This window comes from Chiloscyllium punctatum, chromosome 3 (assembly GCF_047496795.1).
Source record: "Chiloscyllium punctatum isolate Juve2018m chromosome 3, sChiPun1.3, whole genome shotgun sequence".
Lineage (NCBI taxonomy): Eukaryota > Metazoa > Chordata > Chondrichthyes > Orectolobiformes > Hemiscylliidae > Chiloscyllium > Chiloscyllium punctatum.
In genome coordinates, this window is record NC_092741.1 from 76,394,732 (window position 1) to 76,412,094 (window position 17,363).

The 17,363-nt window shown below is 44.3% G+C and overlaps 1 protein-coding gene across 9 annotated transcripts in view; it reads left to right on the plus strand.

The window, feature by feature from the left end:
* Window positions 1–17,363, plus strand: part of LOC140460781 (amine sulfotransferase-like) — a 54,895-nt gene that overhangs the window by 17,126 nt on the left and 20,406 nt on the right. For 4 of the 9 annotated variants that reach the window (XM_072555480.1, XM_072555479.1, XM_072555467.1 and 1 more), the window contains 2 exons: window positions 11,854–12,009; window positions 17,091–17,290. In XM_072555480.1, the coding sequence (XP_072411581.1) occupies window positions 11,871–12,009; window positions 17,091–17,290 (339 nt within the window). In that variant the 5' untranslated portion in view covers window positions 11,854–11,870. Of the gene's footprint in view, window positions 1–11,853; window positions 12,010–14,690; window positions 14,831–17,090; window positions 17,291–17,363 lie in introns of all 9 variants that reach the window. The other 5 variants (XM_072555496.1, XM_072555486.1, XM_072555481.1 and 2 more) reach the window with 3 other exon arrangements.

A 17,363-nucleotide genomic window follows, 5' to 3' on the forward strand; every position in this document is an offset into this window, starting at 1 on the left:
CTCTGTTAAAATGTAAAAGCTGAAGTGGAATATTTCACCAGGACTATGACTTGTGAAACAATGTGACTATAATCTATATTTGTTCTCCTCTTCCCCAGATGACGATTCTGGAGGAGGTTTCTAACTGCTTTCATTGAAAAAATATGGTTTGCTCTGAACAGACTTTAAAGTTAACCTTCAAAATCTCTACTGCTGTTTTAAACATAATCCATCATTCTAAACGTTAAAAGATTTTATCTGAGTATACATTGTAAAAGTTTACAATTTAACCATAACAACAATATAGGTTTTTAGAACATTACTAGATCAAGTTCCTTATGTCAATCATCATTCTTGGAAAATTGTTCCCAGCAATTTCCTAACTTGAATTAATTACTAAAAAAACTTAATTTGCACCTTGTTCATGGGATGTGGGCAACACATGCACTTATTTCCCATCCCTAGTTGCCCTGGTGAAAAGTGAGGAGGTGCTTCTCGAACTGCTGAACTGTTTGGCACAACACCGTGCTGCTGAGAAGGAAGTTCTGGAATTGGGAGCAAGCAAAAGTGACAGAATGACATATTTCCAAGTCTTGCTAACATGACTTGGAGAACTTGTGTTGGTACTCCAAACATAGTGCCTTGTCCTTCACAGTAGTAGAGCTTATTGATTTGGAAAGAACTCTCTCTAGCCTTGTAGATACCTTCAGCAAGCCAACTAGATGGTATACGCTGCTGACATTAAATTGCGGCTGGATTGGGTGGTCAATCAAGTTTGCTGCACTCTGGATTATGCTGAGCTTTCTTGAGTTGCTGGCATATACTCCAAGCAGGGAACTTATCCCATCACACACTCCAACTTGAAGTTGGTGGGCAGATACTGGGAGATGGTTGGGGAATTAATCATCAGATTCCTATACTCTGACCTGCTTTTATATTCACAATGGGCAAAATCTTTCAGGGGCCTGAAAGATGAAGGTTATGGCAAGAAATGTGGCAGAATCCCACAAGAATTGAAGTGTACCCTATCCCTACATTGGGAGCACCTTCCTACGTCCTTTTTAAGCAGGTTCCACGTGTTGAGGTGAGATTCTTGGGAGGGGCAGGTTGCTTGCTAATAGGGATTATTGCTGGTTAAGAACCTTGTTTACTGCTCCTCTCGCCTCATGGATATGCTGCCTTCTGTACTATCGCCATCACCCAGAAACTGGATTGTGGGAATTCTTGTCTTCGAAATCAATGGGTACTTGGTGACTGCACTCAGCATTAACAGTGAAGAACCTCTGTGGCTAAATATCTTGGACCAGCACCCATTGTCACCAACCCCACACACCTTGCCCATCTGATATTTGGCAGTCCCTTAGTGTCCTTATGGCACCTCACTGAACCATTTAGCAGATATAGAGCTGCATTGCAGGGCATATCAGCAACAAATGTTCAAAAGCTGTTGTGAGAACACTGACCATACAGGCCGGCACTCTGTTCATGGATTGGAACAGATTGCCCTCAATCACTTAGCACTTGCCTGCATGTCCACAGTATCCTTACAAATTGGTAAGCATAAGGCTCTGTACTTCTAGATTGATGTGGTCTTTTTGTGCAGACACACAGACAAGATCTTTGTCCATAAGGATCTGTCAAGTGCTGCGCGAACATCTTGTATGAAACAGCAAAATGTCAATCCAACACATAGCATGAGCTAGCTGCCTAGGCAGCAGACATACTGCATGTTCGTTCATCCAAATCACCGTATTGGGTGGTGGTTAGTCCTTAGTCCAGTCAGTGGACTGAGGTTGGGAATTCTCAGTCAGGCGTGACAGTACCTCAATCACAGGCACACAATCCAGGGCCTTGTCCATTGTCAGCCATCAACTTTGGCCAGTCACTGTCAGGGGATATGACCAGCTATAGTCCAGGAAATAGACAATGGCCAGCCACATAGGACCTTCTCAAGCAGGAGCTACATGGACAGCTGTCCAGTTAACCTTTTCCTGGTGCATCTGTCATAGTCAGGCCTGGGCTGAACACAATGCTAGGGCTGAAAACAGGAGCTGGAGACTTGTGCATCAATTGTTCAGGATGACCCAAGTGCTGGTTGGGGTGAGGGCTGGTTGCTACAGGGTTAAAGGAGATGTCACTGCCAAAAAAAGATTGGGCAAGTCCAAACTAGAGGGTGGTAAGTGGAGCATATTAAGGAGGAGACAAATATGTTGAGAAATCTCATTAGGACACATGGTAGGCCCCAGGGGAGGGGGAGGGGTAGGTGACTACTACAATGGTCCTGTAAGGTAAGTGTAAAGGATTACACGTGCATCACATAGGTATAATATTGGGGTTCAGGAGACAGTGATTTGAGAGTTTGCAATTGCAGTTAACTAACATAGGAAGTTGATTTGTAAGTAATGTTCTTCTAGCTCGATGAATTTGTTTAAAAAGCAGCCCTTTTTTGAAATGGAACCTTAGACTTTTTCTAAACAATACACAACTGTGACAACTGGGGATAATTCACTAATCCCAGAGGCCAAACAGGCTGGTGGTGTGGAATATATTGATTTGGATAAAGTGGAGGGGGCAGCATCCTGATGTCCAACCTAGGTATTAGGGAACTCTTCCCTGGGTCATCCTCCTCTTCTGCTCCATTTACTACATATCAGCTGAGAATATCTGCCTGCTAAGAACTCCTCCTTACCCCTGAGCACTTGTTGTTAAATCATGTTTCCAGGCTGGATTACTTTGTGTCCAATCAATTGTCTGGATCCTTTTAGCCAACCACACATGCTGATCAATGTCCCCTTGCCCACCTCTATTTTGAAGGTTAGTTTTCATTCTTTCTAAGAACATAACCTTCTTCTTCTTGAAAACATTTGCTGTTACCAGGGTACATTTGGCACCAGATAAATTGTTGACACTAGTTCAATAAGCATTATGACCTCTATTCTTCTTAAATCTTCCATTTGTTTTCATATGCTAGAATTCTGGAAAGCCAATTACTGCTGTAATAGTTGTTAAATGAAATCTCATCCTAAGCAGTAAATGCTAGTAAAGTTCTGTTTTTAAGGGACTCTGACTGTCAACAGTAGGGAGGACAGTTGGAGGCAGAGTTCAATGTGGTGAGGAGATGGGTAATGAGGTAAAATGGGACAAGGAGGTTCTGGGGTCTACCTGGTGACAAGGCAGAGATTAGTGCTGATGGTGTCTGCCACATTCCCTGCCACTGTTTGGTGTCCTCCAGATGCCATATGGCATCTGGAAAATGGCTGTGACAGTATCCTGGGTGGGTGAAGTCAATGTCACTTGGGGCAAAAGCTCAAGATGCTTGATGCCAGGACCATATATGGGGAAAATACATAGAGCAGGTAATTGCAAACTGCAGCTACATTCCATTTTCAATTCCTCTTTCTTGCATTTGTAATGCATGCAGAGTAGACATGTTTAGAGTTTAAATGCTGGTCAAGGAGACTTTTTTCCATACTTTTAATTCTTAAAATTGAACATTGAGTAGTCAATGTTGAATCAGTTAGCTGTATATAGAGTGCTGCGCTAGCCAAAAATGACCCATAATTTTTGACAATTCCAAGGGTTCTGTGGGAGTCTGAAATAATTGACTTCTCATTTGCCATGTATATAACAGTGAACTATTAAATACAAAAAATTGAGCACGAGTTTTGAATCAAAAAGGGTCCAGAATACAGCAGACACTGCTTTTTTGATGTAATTTAGTGGTCACTCCTCTAGCTTATATCTCCATGCTTCAGGCTCACTGCCTTTATTCCTGATGAAGGGCTTTTGCCTGAAACGTCGATTTCGCTGCTCGTTGGATGCTGCCTGAACTGCTGTGCTCTTCCAGCACCACTAATCCAGTATTTGGTTTTCAGCATCTGCAGTCATTGTTTTTACCTTGTTGATTTTAACCCTACTGCGAAACCTCTTGCAAGGATGCCTGCCTTGAAGAAGTTTTCCTCCTCTCTCTACAAGAATCTCAGGGAGTCCCTCTCCCACTGCAACTCCCAGGTAATTTCCTCTGCTCTGAAGCTCTTCAACCATGTTGTGAAACAAACTCGGTACCACAGCCACATTTGCTTCCTCAGTGCATGCCTCCGTAAACAACTCATCCCACATGGACTCCAGACCACCTTTAAACCAGCAGAGTTTGGATCCGAACAGGACAAACAGTACAGACTACAGATTCAAAAACACCAGCAACAGTTCTCCCTCAGGATCCTCCGCTCCACGCTCGCAGCAATGCGCCGTCACCTAACCTCTCTCCAGTCAGCCCTGCCTCAGCTGAGGGCCACACTCTCTCAGAATTGCAAAGGACCCACACTGTACTACATCCTCAGGAGAATTCATACACTCAACAAACAGTATTTCAATTCCATCTCAAACATCAAAAACTAAGTACAACAAACTTTTATCCACCCACCTCCATAACCAGCGCTCCTCAAACATTCCAGAAGATTCCCCTGGCCTCAAACGCCATTAGCCATGTGGCTGACGCAACTACCACCCCCACGCTGAGTGATGATGTCACTTCAGCCCACATCATGACCACTCCCACAGCCACTTCCGGCCCTCACATCATCGCTGACGCCACACGCTCAGTGACTCCCGCCACCCCTACTGCCATGATCACCACCACTTCCGCCTCCACCAGTGCCACTCACCTGCATTCTGCTGACACGTCCCCCACAGACCCCACTGTCACTATACCCACCACCCAGAACCCCGAGGGCAACATTACCCCAGCTCATGCCTCCACCCCCATTCCCCCCACCATCACACCCACTCCAGGCACTGGCTCCGACCCCACTCCCAGCTCCACACCCGCACCAGATCCCAGCTCCCGGCCCTGCCGAGTTTTCAACATCCCTCCAGACCTCCCACTCACTGAGGACGAACGATCAGTCCTCAGCAAAGGACTCACCTTCATCCCCCTCCATCCACGCATCAATGAATTGAATACACGCCGTGACGTCGAACAATTCTTCCGTCGCCTCCGCTTCCGAGCTTACTTTCACAATCAGGACTCCCGCCCACCTTCCGAGGACCCCTTCGCCCACCTCCAACACACTGCATCCACCTGGACACCCCGCACTGGCCTATTACCTGCCCTTGACCTCTTCATTTCCAACTGCCGCCGGGACATTAACCGCCTCAACCTGTCATTCCCCCCTCCCCCACTCCAACCTCTCACCCTCACAACGCGCAGCCCTCCAATCCCAACCTCACCATCAAGCCAGCGGATAAAGGGGGCGCAGTAGTAGTTAGATTAGATTAGATTAGATTACTTACAGTGTGGAAACAGGCCCTTCGGCCCAACAAGTCCACACCGCCCCGCCGAAGCGTAACCCACCCATACCCCTACATCTACATTTACATTTACCCCTTACCTAACACTATGGGCAATTTAGCATGGCCAATTCACCTGGCCTGCACATCTTTGGACTGTGGGAGGAAACCGGAGCACCCGGAGGAAACCCACGCAGACACGGGGAGAACGTGCAAACTCCACACAGTCAGTCGCCTGAGGCGGGAATTGAACCCGGGTCTCAGGCGCTGTGAGGCAGCAGTGCTAACCACTGTGCCACCGTGCCGCCCACAGTAGTCTGGCGCACTGACCTCTACACCGCTGAAGCCAAATGCCAACTCGAGGACACCTCTTCCTACTGCTCCCTCGACCATGACCCCACCCCCCATCACCAAACCATCATCTCCCAGACCATACAGAACCTCATCACCTCAGGAGATCTCCCACCCACAGCTTCCAACCTCATAGTCCGGGAACCCCGCACTGCCCGGTTCTACCTCCTTCCCAAGATCCACAAGCCTGACCACCCTGGCCGACCCATTGTCTCAGCATGCTCCTGCCCCACTGAACTCATCTCTACCTACCTTGACACTGTCCTATCCCCCCCCTAGTCCAGGAACTCCCCACATACGTTCGAGACACCACCCACGCCCTCCACCTCCTCCAAGATTTCCGTTTCCCCGGCCCCCAACGCCTTATCTTCACCATGGATATCCAATCCCTCTACACCTCCATTCGCCATGACCAGGGCCTCCAAGCCCTCCGTTTTTTTTTCCTCTCCAGACGTCCCCAACAGTACCCTTCCACTGACACTCTCATTCGTTTGGCTGAACTGGTCCTCCCCCTTAACAATTTCTCCTTTGAATCCTCCCACTTCCTCCAGACCAAAGGCGTAGCCATGGGCACACGTATGGGCCCCAGCTATGCCTGTCTCTTTGTTGGCCATGTAGAACAGTTGATCTTCCGTAATTACACCGGCACCACTCCCCACCTCTTCCTCCGCTACATTGATGACTGCATTGGTGCCACCTCGTGCTCCCGCGAGGAGGTTGAGCAATTCATCGACTTCACCAATACATTCCACCCTGACCTTAAATTTACCTAACTATCTCTGACACCTCGCTCCCCTTCCTGGACCTCTCCATCTCCATTAGTGACGACCGACTTGACACTGTCATTTTTTTACAAACCCACTGACTCCCATAGCTACCTGGATTACACCTCTTCCCAGCCGATCTCTTGCAAAAATGCCATCTCGTATTCCCAATATCTCCGCCTCCGCCGTATCTGCTCCCAGGAGGACCAGTTCCACCACAGAACACACCAGATGGCCTCCTTCTTTAGAGACCGCAATTTCCCTTCCCACGTGGTTAAAGATGCCCTCCAACGCATCTCGTCCACATCCCGCACCTCCGCCCTCAGACCCCACCCCTCCAACCGTAACAAGGACAGAACGCCCCTGGTGCTCACCTTCCACCCTACAAACCTTCGCATCAACCAAATCATCCACCGACATTTCCACCACCTCCAAAAAGACCCCACCACTAGGGATATATTTCCCTCTCCACCCCTTTCCGCCTTCCGCAAAGACCGTTCCCTCCGTGACTACCTGGTCAGGTCCACACGCCCCTACGACCCACCCTCCCATTCTGGCACTTTCCCCTGCCAGCGCAGGAACTGTAAAACCTGTGCCCACACCTCCTCCCTCACCTCTATCCAAGGCCCTAAAGGAGCCTTCCACATCCATCAAAGTTTCACCTGCACATCCACCAATATCATTTATTGTATCCGTTGCTCCCGCTGTGGTCTCCTCTACATTGGGGAGACTGGGCGCCTCCTAGCAGAGCGCTTTAGGGAACATCTCCGAGACACCCGCACCAATCAACCAAACCGCCCCGTGGCCCAACATTTCAACTCCCCCTCCCACTCTGCCGAGGACATGGAGGTCCTGGGCCTCCTTCACCGCCGCTCCCTCACCACCAAACACCTAAAGAAAGAACGCCTCATCTTCCGCCTCGGAACACTTCAACCCCAGGGCATCAATGTGGACTTCAACAGTTTCCTCATTTCCCCTTCCCCCTCCTCACCCTAATTTCAAACTTCCAGCTCAGTAACTGTCCCCTTGACTTGTCCTACCTGCCTATCTTCTTTTACACCAATCCACTCCACCCTCTCCTCCTTGACCTATCACCTTCTCCTCCCCCACTCACCCATTGTACTCTATGCTACTCTCTCCCCACCCCCACCCTCCTCTAGCTTATCTCTCCACGCTTCAGGCTCACTGCCTTTATTCCTGATGAAGGGCTTTTGCCCGAAACGTCGATTTCGCTGCTTGTTGGATGCTGCCTGAACTGCTGTGCTCTTCCAGCACCACTAATCCAGTATTTGGTTTTCAGCATCTGCAGTCATTGTTTTTACTCAGTGGTGCTGAGGCTGAAACTGATTTGATTAAATGATGGAGACATGACCCTCCTTATGCTGCAGCATATCGATTTTTGATTTTAAAGTGTGCAACTCTCATCTGCAGGATTTTTTTTGTGGGCAGCACAGTGGTTAGCACTACTGCCTCACAGCGCCAGAGACCCGGGTTCAATTGCCATCTCAGGCGACTGACTGTGGAGTTTGCACGTTCTCCCCGTGTCTGCGTGGGTTTCCTCTGGGTGCTCCAGTTTCCTCCCACAGTCCAACGATGTGCAGGTCGGGTGAATTGGCCATGCTAAATTGCCCGTAGTGTTAGGTAAGGGGTATGGGTGGGCTGCGCTTCGGAGGGTCGGTGTGGACTTGTTGGGCCTAAGGGCCTGTTTCCACACTGCAATGTAATCTAATCTTACCACCATTGACCAATCATAGCTCAGAATCGCTTTTGCTCCTATGGTTCCAACATTGATTATTTCCATCAGGCCCCAGTGCCTTGCCACTGCAGGAATATTGGTCACAGCAGGCTGACCTTCTGAGAAGGTAAAGGCAGATACAGGGGACAGGAAGCCCCCAGTCTCCTAGGAATGAATGAGGTGCAATATCAATGCAGACTCTGTCTAATGCAGCTATATCGGATCAGTACCTGAGACCTGCAGGAGTGATCATTGCAGCTGCTTTAAATGTCTATGCTGTTGGCTGCTTCTAGGGCATGACTTGTACAGGATGTCTCAGTCGTGAACCAACTAATAGTTATTGGTCATGATGTCAGCATTTGATTTGCATTGTAGGTAAACTGCCTTATCTCTTTTGTCTCGTTTGTTTTCAGCTAATCTTTGTAAATGTCTGGTTGCTTGCCTGTATGAGAATTTTCCCTAGTCAGTCCCCAGCTAACTTAGATACCTTTATTAGAATGTAGCTAAGAACAGAAACAGTGACTAGGTGAGAGAATGGGGTTGCATGTGTGAGGTAGTATCAGATGTCTGTGGCTTGGTTACTGTGCCATTGCATTGCTGGTGAGATGATGTCAGACTGCCATGCTTGTCCTGGTACTCAATAGTCTTTTAAAGATGGCACTGGCACCAGAGATATTGGTCTTTTGGCAAACATTCAGTGACTTTTGAGTCATGGGAACAAGGTGTGGTAAGATGGACCTTGAAAGGAGCACCATTGGGGCAGGGTAGCTAGATAATGAGTGAATTTGGTCAGATGCCACAAAGGATCTTGATAAGCTTTGCATCAGCAACCCTCCAGAAAATCAATAAAGCTGACACTTAACCAAAAACACAATGAGCTCAGTATGTATGACCGGTCCGGTTCTGTTCATCGAGCTGGGAATTTGTGTTGCAGACGTTTTGTCCCCTGTCTAGGTGACATCCTCAGTGCTTGGGAGCCTCCTGTGAAGCGCTTCTGTGAGCTTTCCTCCGGCATTTGTAGTGGTTTGAATCTGCCGCTTCCGGTTGTCAGTTCCAGCTGTCTGTTGCAGTGACCGGTATATTGGGTCCGGGTCGATGTGCTTATTGATTGGATCTGTGGATGAGTGGATCACTCATCCAATCAATAAGCACATCGACCCGGACCCAATATACCGGCCACTGCAACAGACAGCTGGAACTGACAACCGGAAGCGGCAGATTCAAACCACTACAAATGCCGGAGGAAAGCTCACAGAAGCGCTTCACAGGAGGTTCCCAAGCACTGAGGATGTCACCTAGACAGGGGACGAAACGTCTGCAACACAAATTCCCAGCTTGGCGAACAGACCACCACAATGAGCACCTGAGCTACAAATCTTCATGCACTTTGAGGTCCAGTTCCATTTTCTGGTAAATGGTAGGCCCCAGAATGTTGCAAGTGAAGAATTTATTGATTTTAATAATGCAGTTGAACATAAAAGGTATGTAGTTGTCTTCTTGAAAAGATGGTCACTGACTGTCACTTCTATGCTCATGCATGGATGTTCAGATCATTTTACAAATGGATGTGGGCTGCTGAATCATGCTGAACATTCTGAAATGATCAATGAATATGCTACATCTTACCTTCTGATGGAGGTATTTGATTAAGTAGCTGAAGATGGTCATGTACAGGACACTAACCTGACATTTCTGCAGTGATGTCCTTGTGGATGATAGAAGGCTTTGAGTAGTCAGGAGTTTATCATTTATAATTAAATACTGAGTCGCTACCTATCAACAACATAAAGATGGAAGTGGAGTAGACCTCTGGAGCTGCAGCTCATTTGCTCTAACCACTTTTTTCCTCTTGTGTTTTTCTTTTTTCCTTACCTGTTGTCCTGAGTTTACATGGCATTGCCGTGGGGGAAGGAGAGAATGAGCCTGTGCTGCCCACAGTGGAGAGAGGTCAGCACCAACTCAAGTGAGCCCCTATTTTTCCAGGGTGAGCTCAGGACCTACCATCCGAATTGCCTCCATCAATGTAGTAGCTGGCAATGTTAGCAAGTTGGCCCAGTGGCAAAAGATGGCAAATGAGGATTGGTAACTTTAGGTGAATCCAGCAGTGGTGTGAAAGGGCATCACACCAACATCAAGGTAGGCTCAGTGGTGAGCGATATGACTCTGTTGTGGATTTTGGTGCACATGGTGGTGAGGCAGTAACCATGGAGAATCAGTCCAGTGGTAGATGGTGCCTGAAGACTGACTTCAATGTTGGTTGGATCAGCTAAAGGTGATGTTGAGGCATTGGAGGAATGGCAGCACAGACATCTTTTGGCTGGCTTTCTATTTTTTTGAAATTATTCAAAAATGGTGATGGAACATGGTGACAGAAAAGACTTTTCACTGTTTTCTCCCTGTAAAGTCTGACAAAATCACTCCTCTCACTCAGTGTTGGTATGGTTCAAATTTTCGTCTATGATATCCCAATGGATTCCACAATGGCAAATCAAATAAAGATGGTGACAATTAAACAGAATGCTAAAAACAGGTAACATCTGTTATCATCTCATCTGACAGTAATATTGTATACATCTGATCCTAGAGTGAAAGCTGGCTTATTAGATCATAAGTTTCACTTCACTCCATTTGGTTGCAGTATTCACTGACCATATTCACAAGAGGCTGCCAATGTACCTTTAACAAAAGAACTGTTTTTCCCCTTACAAGGTCAGGCATGGGGCCTGTTTTCAACTCTAAGAATTTCAGAATCTGAATTAGTTGAAACTATTTTAGCACACTTAACTTTACAGATAGTCCTCTCAGTAAAGGGTTGCCCTGATTTCATTTTGAAGTTCATTCTTTGGCATGGCTGTACTTGGTTTCTTTATCATAAACTTGTGCATTACTCAATTAATTTAATATTTCTCTTTTGAGACTGCTAACAGTACATTTATTTCTTAACAGGTGTTTCTCTTCCATGCCTATCTATATCTAGAGCTTTCTTAAACTTACACAACACCACTCAGGATGACTTCTCTCTCCCTATGCTTTAGATCATACTAAACTGCACTCCTGCTCTTACAGGTTTTTTCTCTCTGACCTGACCTGCTTCTAGCTGAAAGAAACTTGCAAACTCTCTGGCCTTCTGGATGGTTCCCCTTTTTTTTCTGTATAAAATGTTTGCTTCTGACATGATACCTTGGTGCAAGGCAATAGCCCAACTCTCCTCTCCCTGCCTCCATCCTTTTTATTGTCTAAAAGACAGAACAATTCACCTCAATGCACAAACATTTTTAGCTACCCTTATACTTTGTAGGTTAAGGGAAGGACTTTGTTTCATTTCAATTCTCACAGGAATAAGTACAAACCTAATGTATTTCTATATACATATAATGGCCCTGTTCATGTTAGACTAAATGATTGGAAGATATTTTATCATGAACCTTCTCCACTCTGGAGAGGAACTAAAGGTTATTGACAAGCAGGAGAAATTGGAAATGTGTAACAGGATTTGAATAGGTGGGATAGAAACATATTTTAGGAAGGCAGAATGATGTCCAACTGTGAAAGCAAAAACAAAGCAGGAGAAAAGGTCTGATTGCTATATTCAAAAAGTAGTGATTACATTTGAATTTTACCACTCCTGCCATAGTGGCTGTGTTTTTATTTGAATAATGCTCCTGTGACCTTTGTGAAATTAGAAAAAAATTAACTTCTATTGGTTTCTTTTGTTTGTTTGCCTTTTAATTCTAGGCTTCTGAACACTAACAATGTCTGATAATCATGATCTTTTTGAATACAAAGGCTGCAACTTTATCTCCAATATTCACACCACAGAGTATTTGGAAGAACTGATTAATACTGAAATAAGAGATGATGATGTAATTGCAGTCACATATCCAAAATCAGGTAAGGAATTTGTGCAATTTCCCTGGAACTTTCTTCCTTCTTGCCGCCCGTATTTCTCAACGCAGTGGATTTTGCTCCACTACAGCTGTCTCTGATGGCTCTCTCAAGCCAGTAGTCATCTAGGGACATAAGAATGAAGAGAGGAATTTTGAGAGCTGAGGCTAGTTCTGCTTGTTCCCTCTTTATCTTAACTTTTTCACCCAAGAGTCGGGATGTCCTGGTACATGAATCACAAAAGTTAGTACACAGGTACAAAAGCAAATTGCAAGGAGAGTGGAATGTAAAAGTTTTTAAGTCAAATAAAATATTACAGCTGTCCAAGGCTTTCCTCTGGAACCCATCTGGAGTGCTATATACAGTTATGGAGGTTATTTGGTGGGGGGGAGGGGAGGGAGAAAAAGCTTGTAATAGAAGCTGTTCAGAGAATGTTTGCTAGACTCTGTCATAAAATGAAAGGCTTCATCTAACTTAAAATAAAATACTTTGTCTTTCAAAAATTATACTTTGCAAAAATAACTCATTAGAGCTTGCAACAAAAAGGCATTTTAGAATGAAGAAAAATGAGGTGGTCCAATTGAAACCTAGATCCTCAGGGAACTTTATGTTTGATAACAGGAGGTTATTTCCTCTTGTGGGTCTGTCTACAACTAAACAATGCAGTTTAAGAATAATAGGTTTACCTTAAGACCAATGAGAAATTTAATGGAGTTTTGTTTGGAAATTGATTTAGATTACCTACAGTGTGGAAACAGGCCTTCGGGCCCAACAAGTCCACACCGACCCTCTGAAGAATAACCCACCAAGACCCATCTCCCTCTATGATACACCTAACACTATGGGCAACTTAGAATGGCCAATTCACCTGGCCTGCACATCTTTGGACTGTGGGAGGAAACTGGAGCATCTGGAGGAAACCCATGCAGGCACAGGGAGAAAGTTGCCTAAGGCTAGAATCTAACCTGGGTCCCTGGCACTGTGGCAGCAGTGCTAACCACAACCACTGTGCCGCCCTCTTGTCACAAAGATATGGGGAGTGTCATTGAATTTAAGTCTTGTTTGTCTTGTCTATGAAACAGAACTCTCATGGGATAGGGTTGGAAACCAGGAAGTTGGAGTTCTGACTGCAACCATATCTTAGGCAAAAGTGAGGACTGCAGATGCTGGAGATTAAAGATTAGTGGTGCTGGAAAAGCACAGCAGGCCAGGCAGCATTTGAGGAGCAGGAAAATCTTCCAGCAGAAGCCCTTCATTCGGAATGAGGCTGGAAGCCTCAGGGGTGGAGAGATAAATGGGAGCAGGGGGGTGGGGCTGGGGAGAAGGTAGTTGTGTAATAGGTGGATGGAGCTGGGGTAATATGAAAGATTGGAGCTTTGGGCAAGGAAAGGAGCATGTTTTCCTTCAATGGCATTGAGGTAAAATGGAGGATAGAGATCAACTGATTTTATTTATGCATCTGATTAGGTATTTTGCACAACTAAGTAGACCACAAATATGGCCCAGGGTCTGCCAAATGACTCACATGGAGTATTTCTGGCCCACTATCAGGTGCCATGAACCTCCGACCCAAATGTTAGAAGCTAAAAGAAATGGGAGGTGAAAGTAAAAGTCAAACCAAGGTAAGGAGTGAAGTCGATATTAAATCAGAAGTATAAAGTGACTGTTAATAGCAGAATGACAACTAAAAATAAATTAAACTTATTCATGTCATCTAAATTAAACTTGGTAGCTGGTAGTGAGGGGCCAGATTGTAGGAATAACTGAAACCCTTAGTCTTTCTTGAGACATCGGCACCTCTGACAATATTGTTGTCATTCCACTGTGTGGCTTCAGAATGAACCACATGAAGGCCAGACCAGCTGGGTCCATACCTTAAAGAACATAAGTTAACCACATGGGTTTTTATGACAATTTATTTCATGGTTGCCATTACTGCAAGATGAGCTTTAAATTCCTTTTTTATTTACACTCTGAGCTACAGAACCTCTTACTGGTACATCAGTCATGGCCACTTGCATAACTGTTCCAGTGTCATTACTACTATGCTACCATGGATGCAGGACAGCTGCACTGGCTACTAAACATTTCCTTTTACGCTATAATTAGGTTATAGTCTAGCAACTATTAGTTATATAACTTTAAAAACTGGCCAAATAATGGTATCAAATAAAAAGTTAATGACAAAGTAAAAACAGAAACCAGTGTTGATTAACATAAAATTAAGATCACTTGAATAAGTAGGGATACAATGCAGACCTACAGATCGTGGAGAAAAGAAATGTAAATTATCCAGGGCCCAGACTCCATTACATTGTGCCTCCAGCCTCCTGGGGGAGATTGAGGGCACAGCTATTCCCTATTGTTATTGTACACATATTTTGTGGTTACATTGAAGCTCTATGTTGGCATCAGTGTGGAAGGTTAAAACAAAGGTGAACACTATCTAGTGACAGTATCCAAACATTCTGACTCAAAGAAATTGAGTTATATGGTCCAGACATGCAGATGCTAACTTCTCGTTATTCTTCTACCGTGGAGCAACAGCAGAAATTTTCCAAGATGTTGAAGCAATTGGTCTTGTAGGGAAGATTTGAGGCGGCCAATTCATTTCAATCACAAGTGTTCAAGTCTATTCTATGCTCTGACACTTGACCCTAACTTTGCCTTTTCCTTTTCCTCATTAGCCTGGAAGAATACAGCTAAGAATAATCCTCTTTGTGGATGCAAAGAAAAATTGACGTGTTGTCTCCCAGCAGTTACTGCTCAGCCATGATCTTCTTGAAAGAAGGACCAAATGGTCTACTCATAATATGTTCATAAAAAGGTGAACTCATTGAATCTGGGCAAGAGCAGACTGAGTTTTTGCCCTGCTATCATGCAAGTCCATAGTTAGAGCATCAATTTCATTTGCTTCAATATGACCGACTACATGCCTGCATTAGGGTTTCCACGTAACAAGTGTCTGTTCATCTCCGAAACTTGGCTGATTTCTGAATGTTGTCTAATGACATTCATGAGGATCTGTATCATAAGACCATCTGCCTTAGGAGCAGAAGTAGGCCATTTGGCTCATCGAGTTTGCTTTTCCATTCAATGAGATCATGGCTGACCTAAAAACACTGAACTCTACTTTCCTGCTTGTTGCCCCACAATTCTAGTACTGTTTATAAATCTATCTGTCTCAGCTTGAGTATATTTAATGGCTCACCCTCTACACCCCTCTGCAGTAAAGAATTCCATGGATTCATCATGAGGAAAAAAAATCCCTTCATTTCTGTCCTAATAGGCAACCCATTATTGAGATTAAGCTCTGTGATCCTAGACTCCCACAAGAGAAAGCAACTTCTCAGTATCCATCCTATCAAGTCCCCTAAGAATCTTGTATGTTTCAATAAGGTCACCTCTCATTCTTCCAAACTCTGAGTACAAGCTTACCCATTCAACCTCTCTTCAAGACAAACCGTACGTACTCCAGCTCAACTGAATGAATCTTCTCTGGACTGCCTTCAGTATTTCCCTAAACTGTTCCAGTAATCTAAGTGTGGACTAATTAGTGTCTTGTTTTGGAAAGAATTTCCTATTTTTATTCTTCACTTCCTTTGAAATAAAGGTCAACATTTGATTTGTCTTCTCTATTGCTTTCTGAACTTGTATGCTAGTTTTTTTGTGGTCTCATGCATGAGGATGCTGCCTCCGCAACAAAATTTATTTTTTCTTCAGCTTTCTGCAGAATTTCTCCCTTTAGGTAATATTACGTTCTTCTTTCTGTCAAAGTGCAAAACCCCACATTTTTCCATTCTGTGTCAACATATGGGCTATAGTTTTAAGTATCCTTATTTTCAGTACATTATTGAACACTTTAAAAAAAAAGTTCATTTACTGGTTTCCTTTACATATCTTGCCTGTTACCTCCCCAAGATAATTCTAATACATTTGTCTGTGGGAGCAAGTAAGGGCTTTTGCCCGAAATGTCAATTTTTTTTCCTGCTCCTTGGATGCTGCCTGACCTGTGTACTTTTCCAGCACCATTCTAATCTAGACTACAATTCTCTGCCCCTAGCCTGCACCAGGTTTTAGTCACTCACCCATGCATCAGTCAAACCAGGGATTGCCCAAACTTTGGATTTGCTATTAGGTGAGATTTGGGAATCTGGCGACACCAAAGTTCTCTCTGTCTAATAAGACCAGGCTCCAACTCTACTATTTTTTGTCTACCTGAGGATTGGGAGATCTCTTAAGCTGTCTCTCGTGAAGAAGGCACATGTTAAAAAGATCTATATGTCACAGCCTTCATCAATGCTGTGTGCTAAAGCTACTGCAACCTTGAAGATTTTGACTCTCTTGCCCTCATTCCTCTTCAACTCGCTCAAATAAACAAGCAAGAAGAGATGGCAAAAGGGGTACAATCCATAAAAATCATCCTTTTTACCCCATTTTTACACAAAAAAGGGTCTAATAATAATTAAATAATGAATAGGAGGGCAGGTGGTGATGGTGGGGAATTGAAACCAAAGACACACACCAGAGAGCAACAAAGAAAAGGTGAACAAAGCAATGAAAAATGATTGGAATAAAAGAACAGCAATTAGGAAAGCAAAATAGTCAGGCGTATAAAAAGAAAAAAATAAGTATTCTATAAAACATAGAAATAAGAGAAATTAGGATAGGACAAAGTTATTAAGATTTCAATCATAAAAGCAGAAACTGTCAGAAAAAATATAAAACATCTTGGGTATGACATTAAGAGAAGTGATCAAAGAGGGATAGGGTTAACTTTGCAACCATTCAAAGCAAGTTCAGTTAATTTTCCAATGTAATAACATTGTGCATTGGTCAATGGAGTTAGACTATCGAGATCAAAATTTGAAAGCTGCATGGAAGTCTTTCTGGAGAATTTGAGGGAAATCAAGTCCATTTTATTCAGAAATTCGTTTCGGAGATGTTTGAGGTGACATCTGAAAACTTGGGCTCAAATCAAAATGATTTGGCAATTGGAACTTTCATGTAGAGGTTATAATTCTAGGAGTTGGATTTGTCCTGCAACAATTTAATCACAAACTTTTCATAATTCTATCATACACCAGGAACTGTGTGGATGCAACAAATTTTGACTTTGATTTTTTCCAATGGTGACCTAGCCGCTGTTCAAAACAAACTACCTGCAGAACGTGTTCCTTGGGTTGAGGTACCAACGCTGTGCTTTCTGACATTGCCATCACCTCGTTTGGCTGTCTCACATTTGCCTTATCACTTGAGTCCAGAGGGTTTGAAGAAAACTGGAAAAGTAAGTGCATCTTTTATTGATTTCAACTCATTTATTCGCCTATAATATGTTTTGCCTTTCATGTTCATCATTG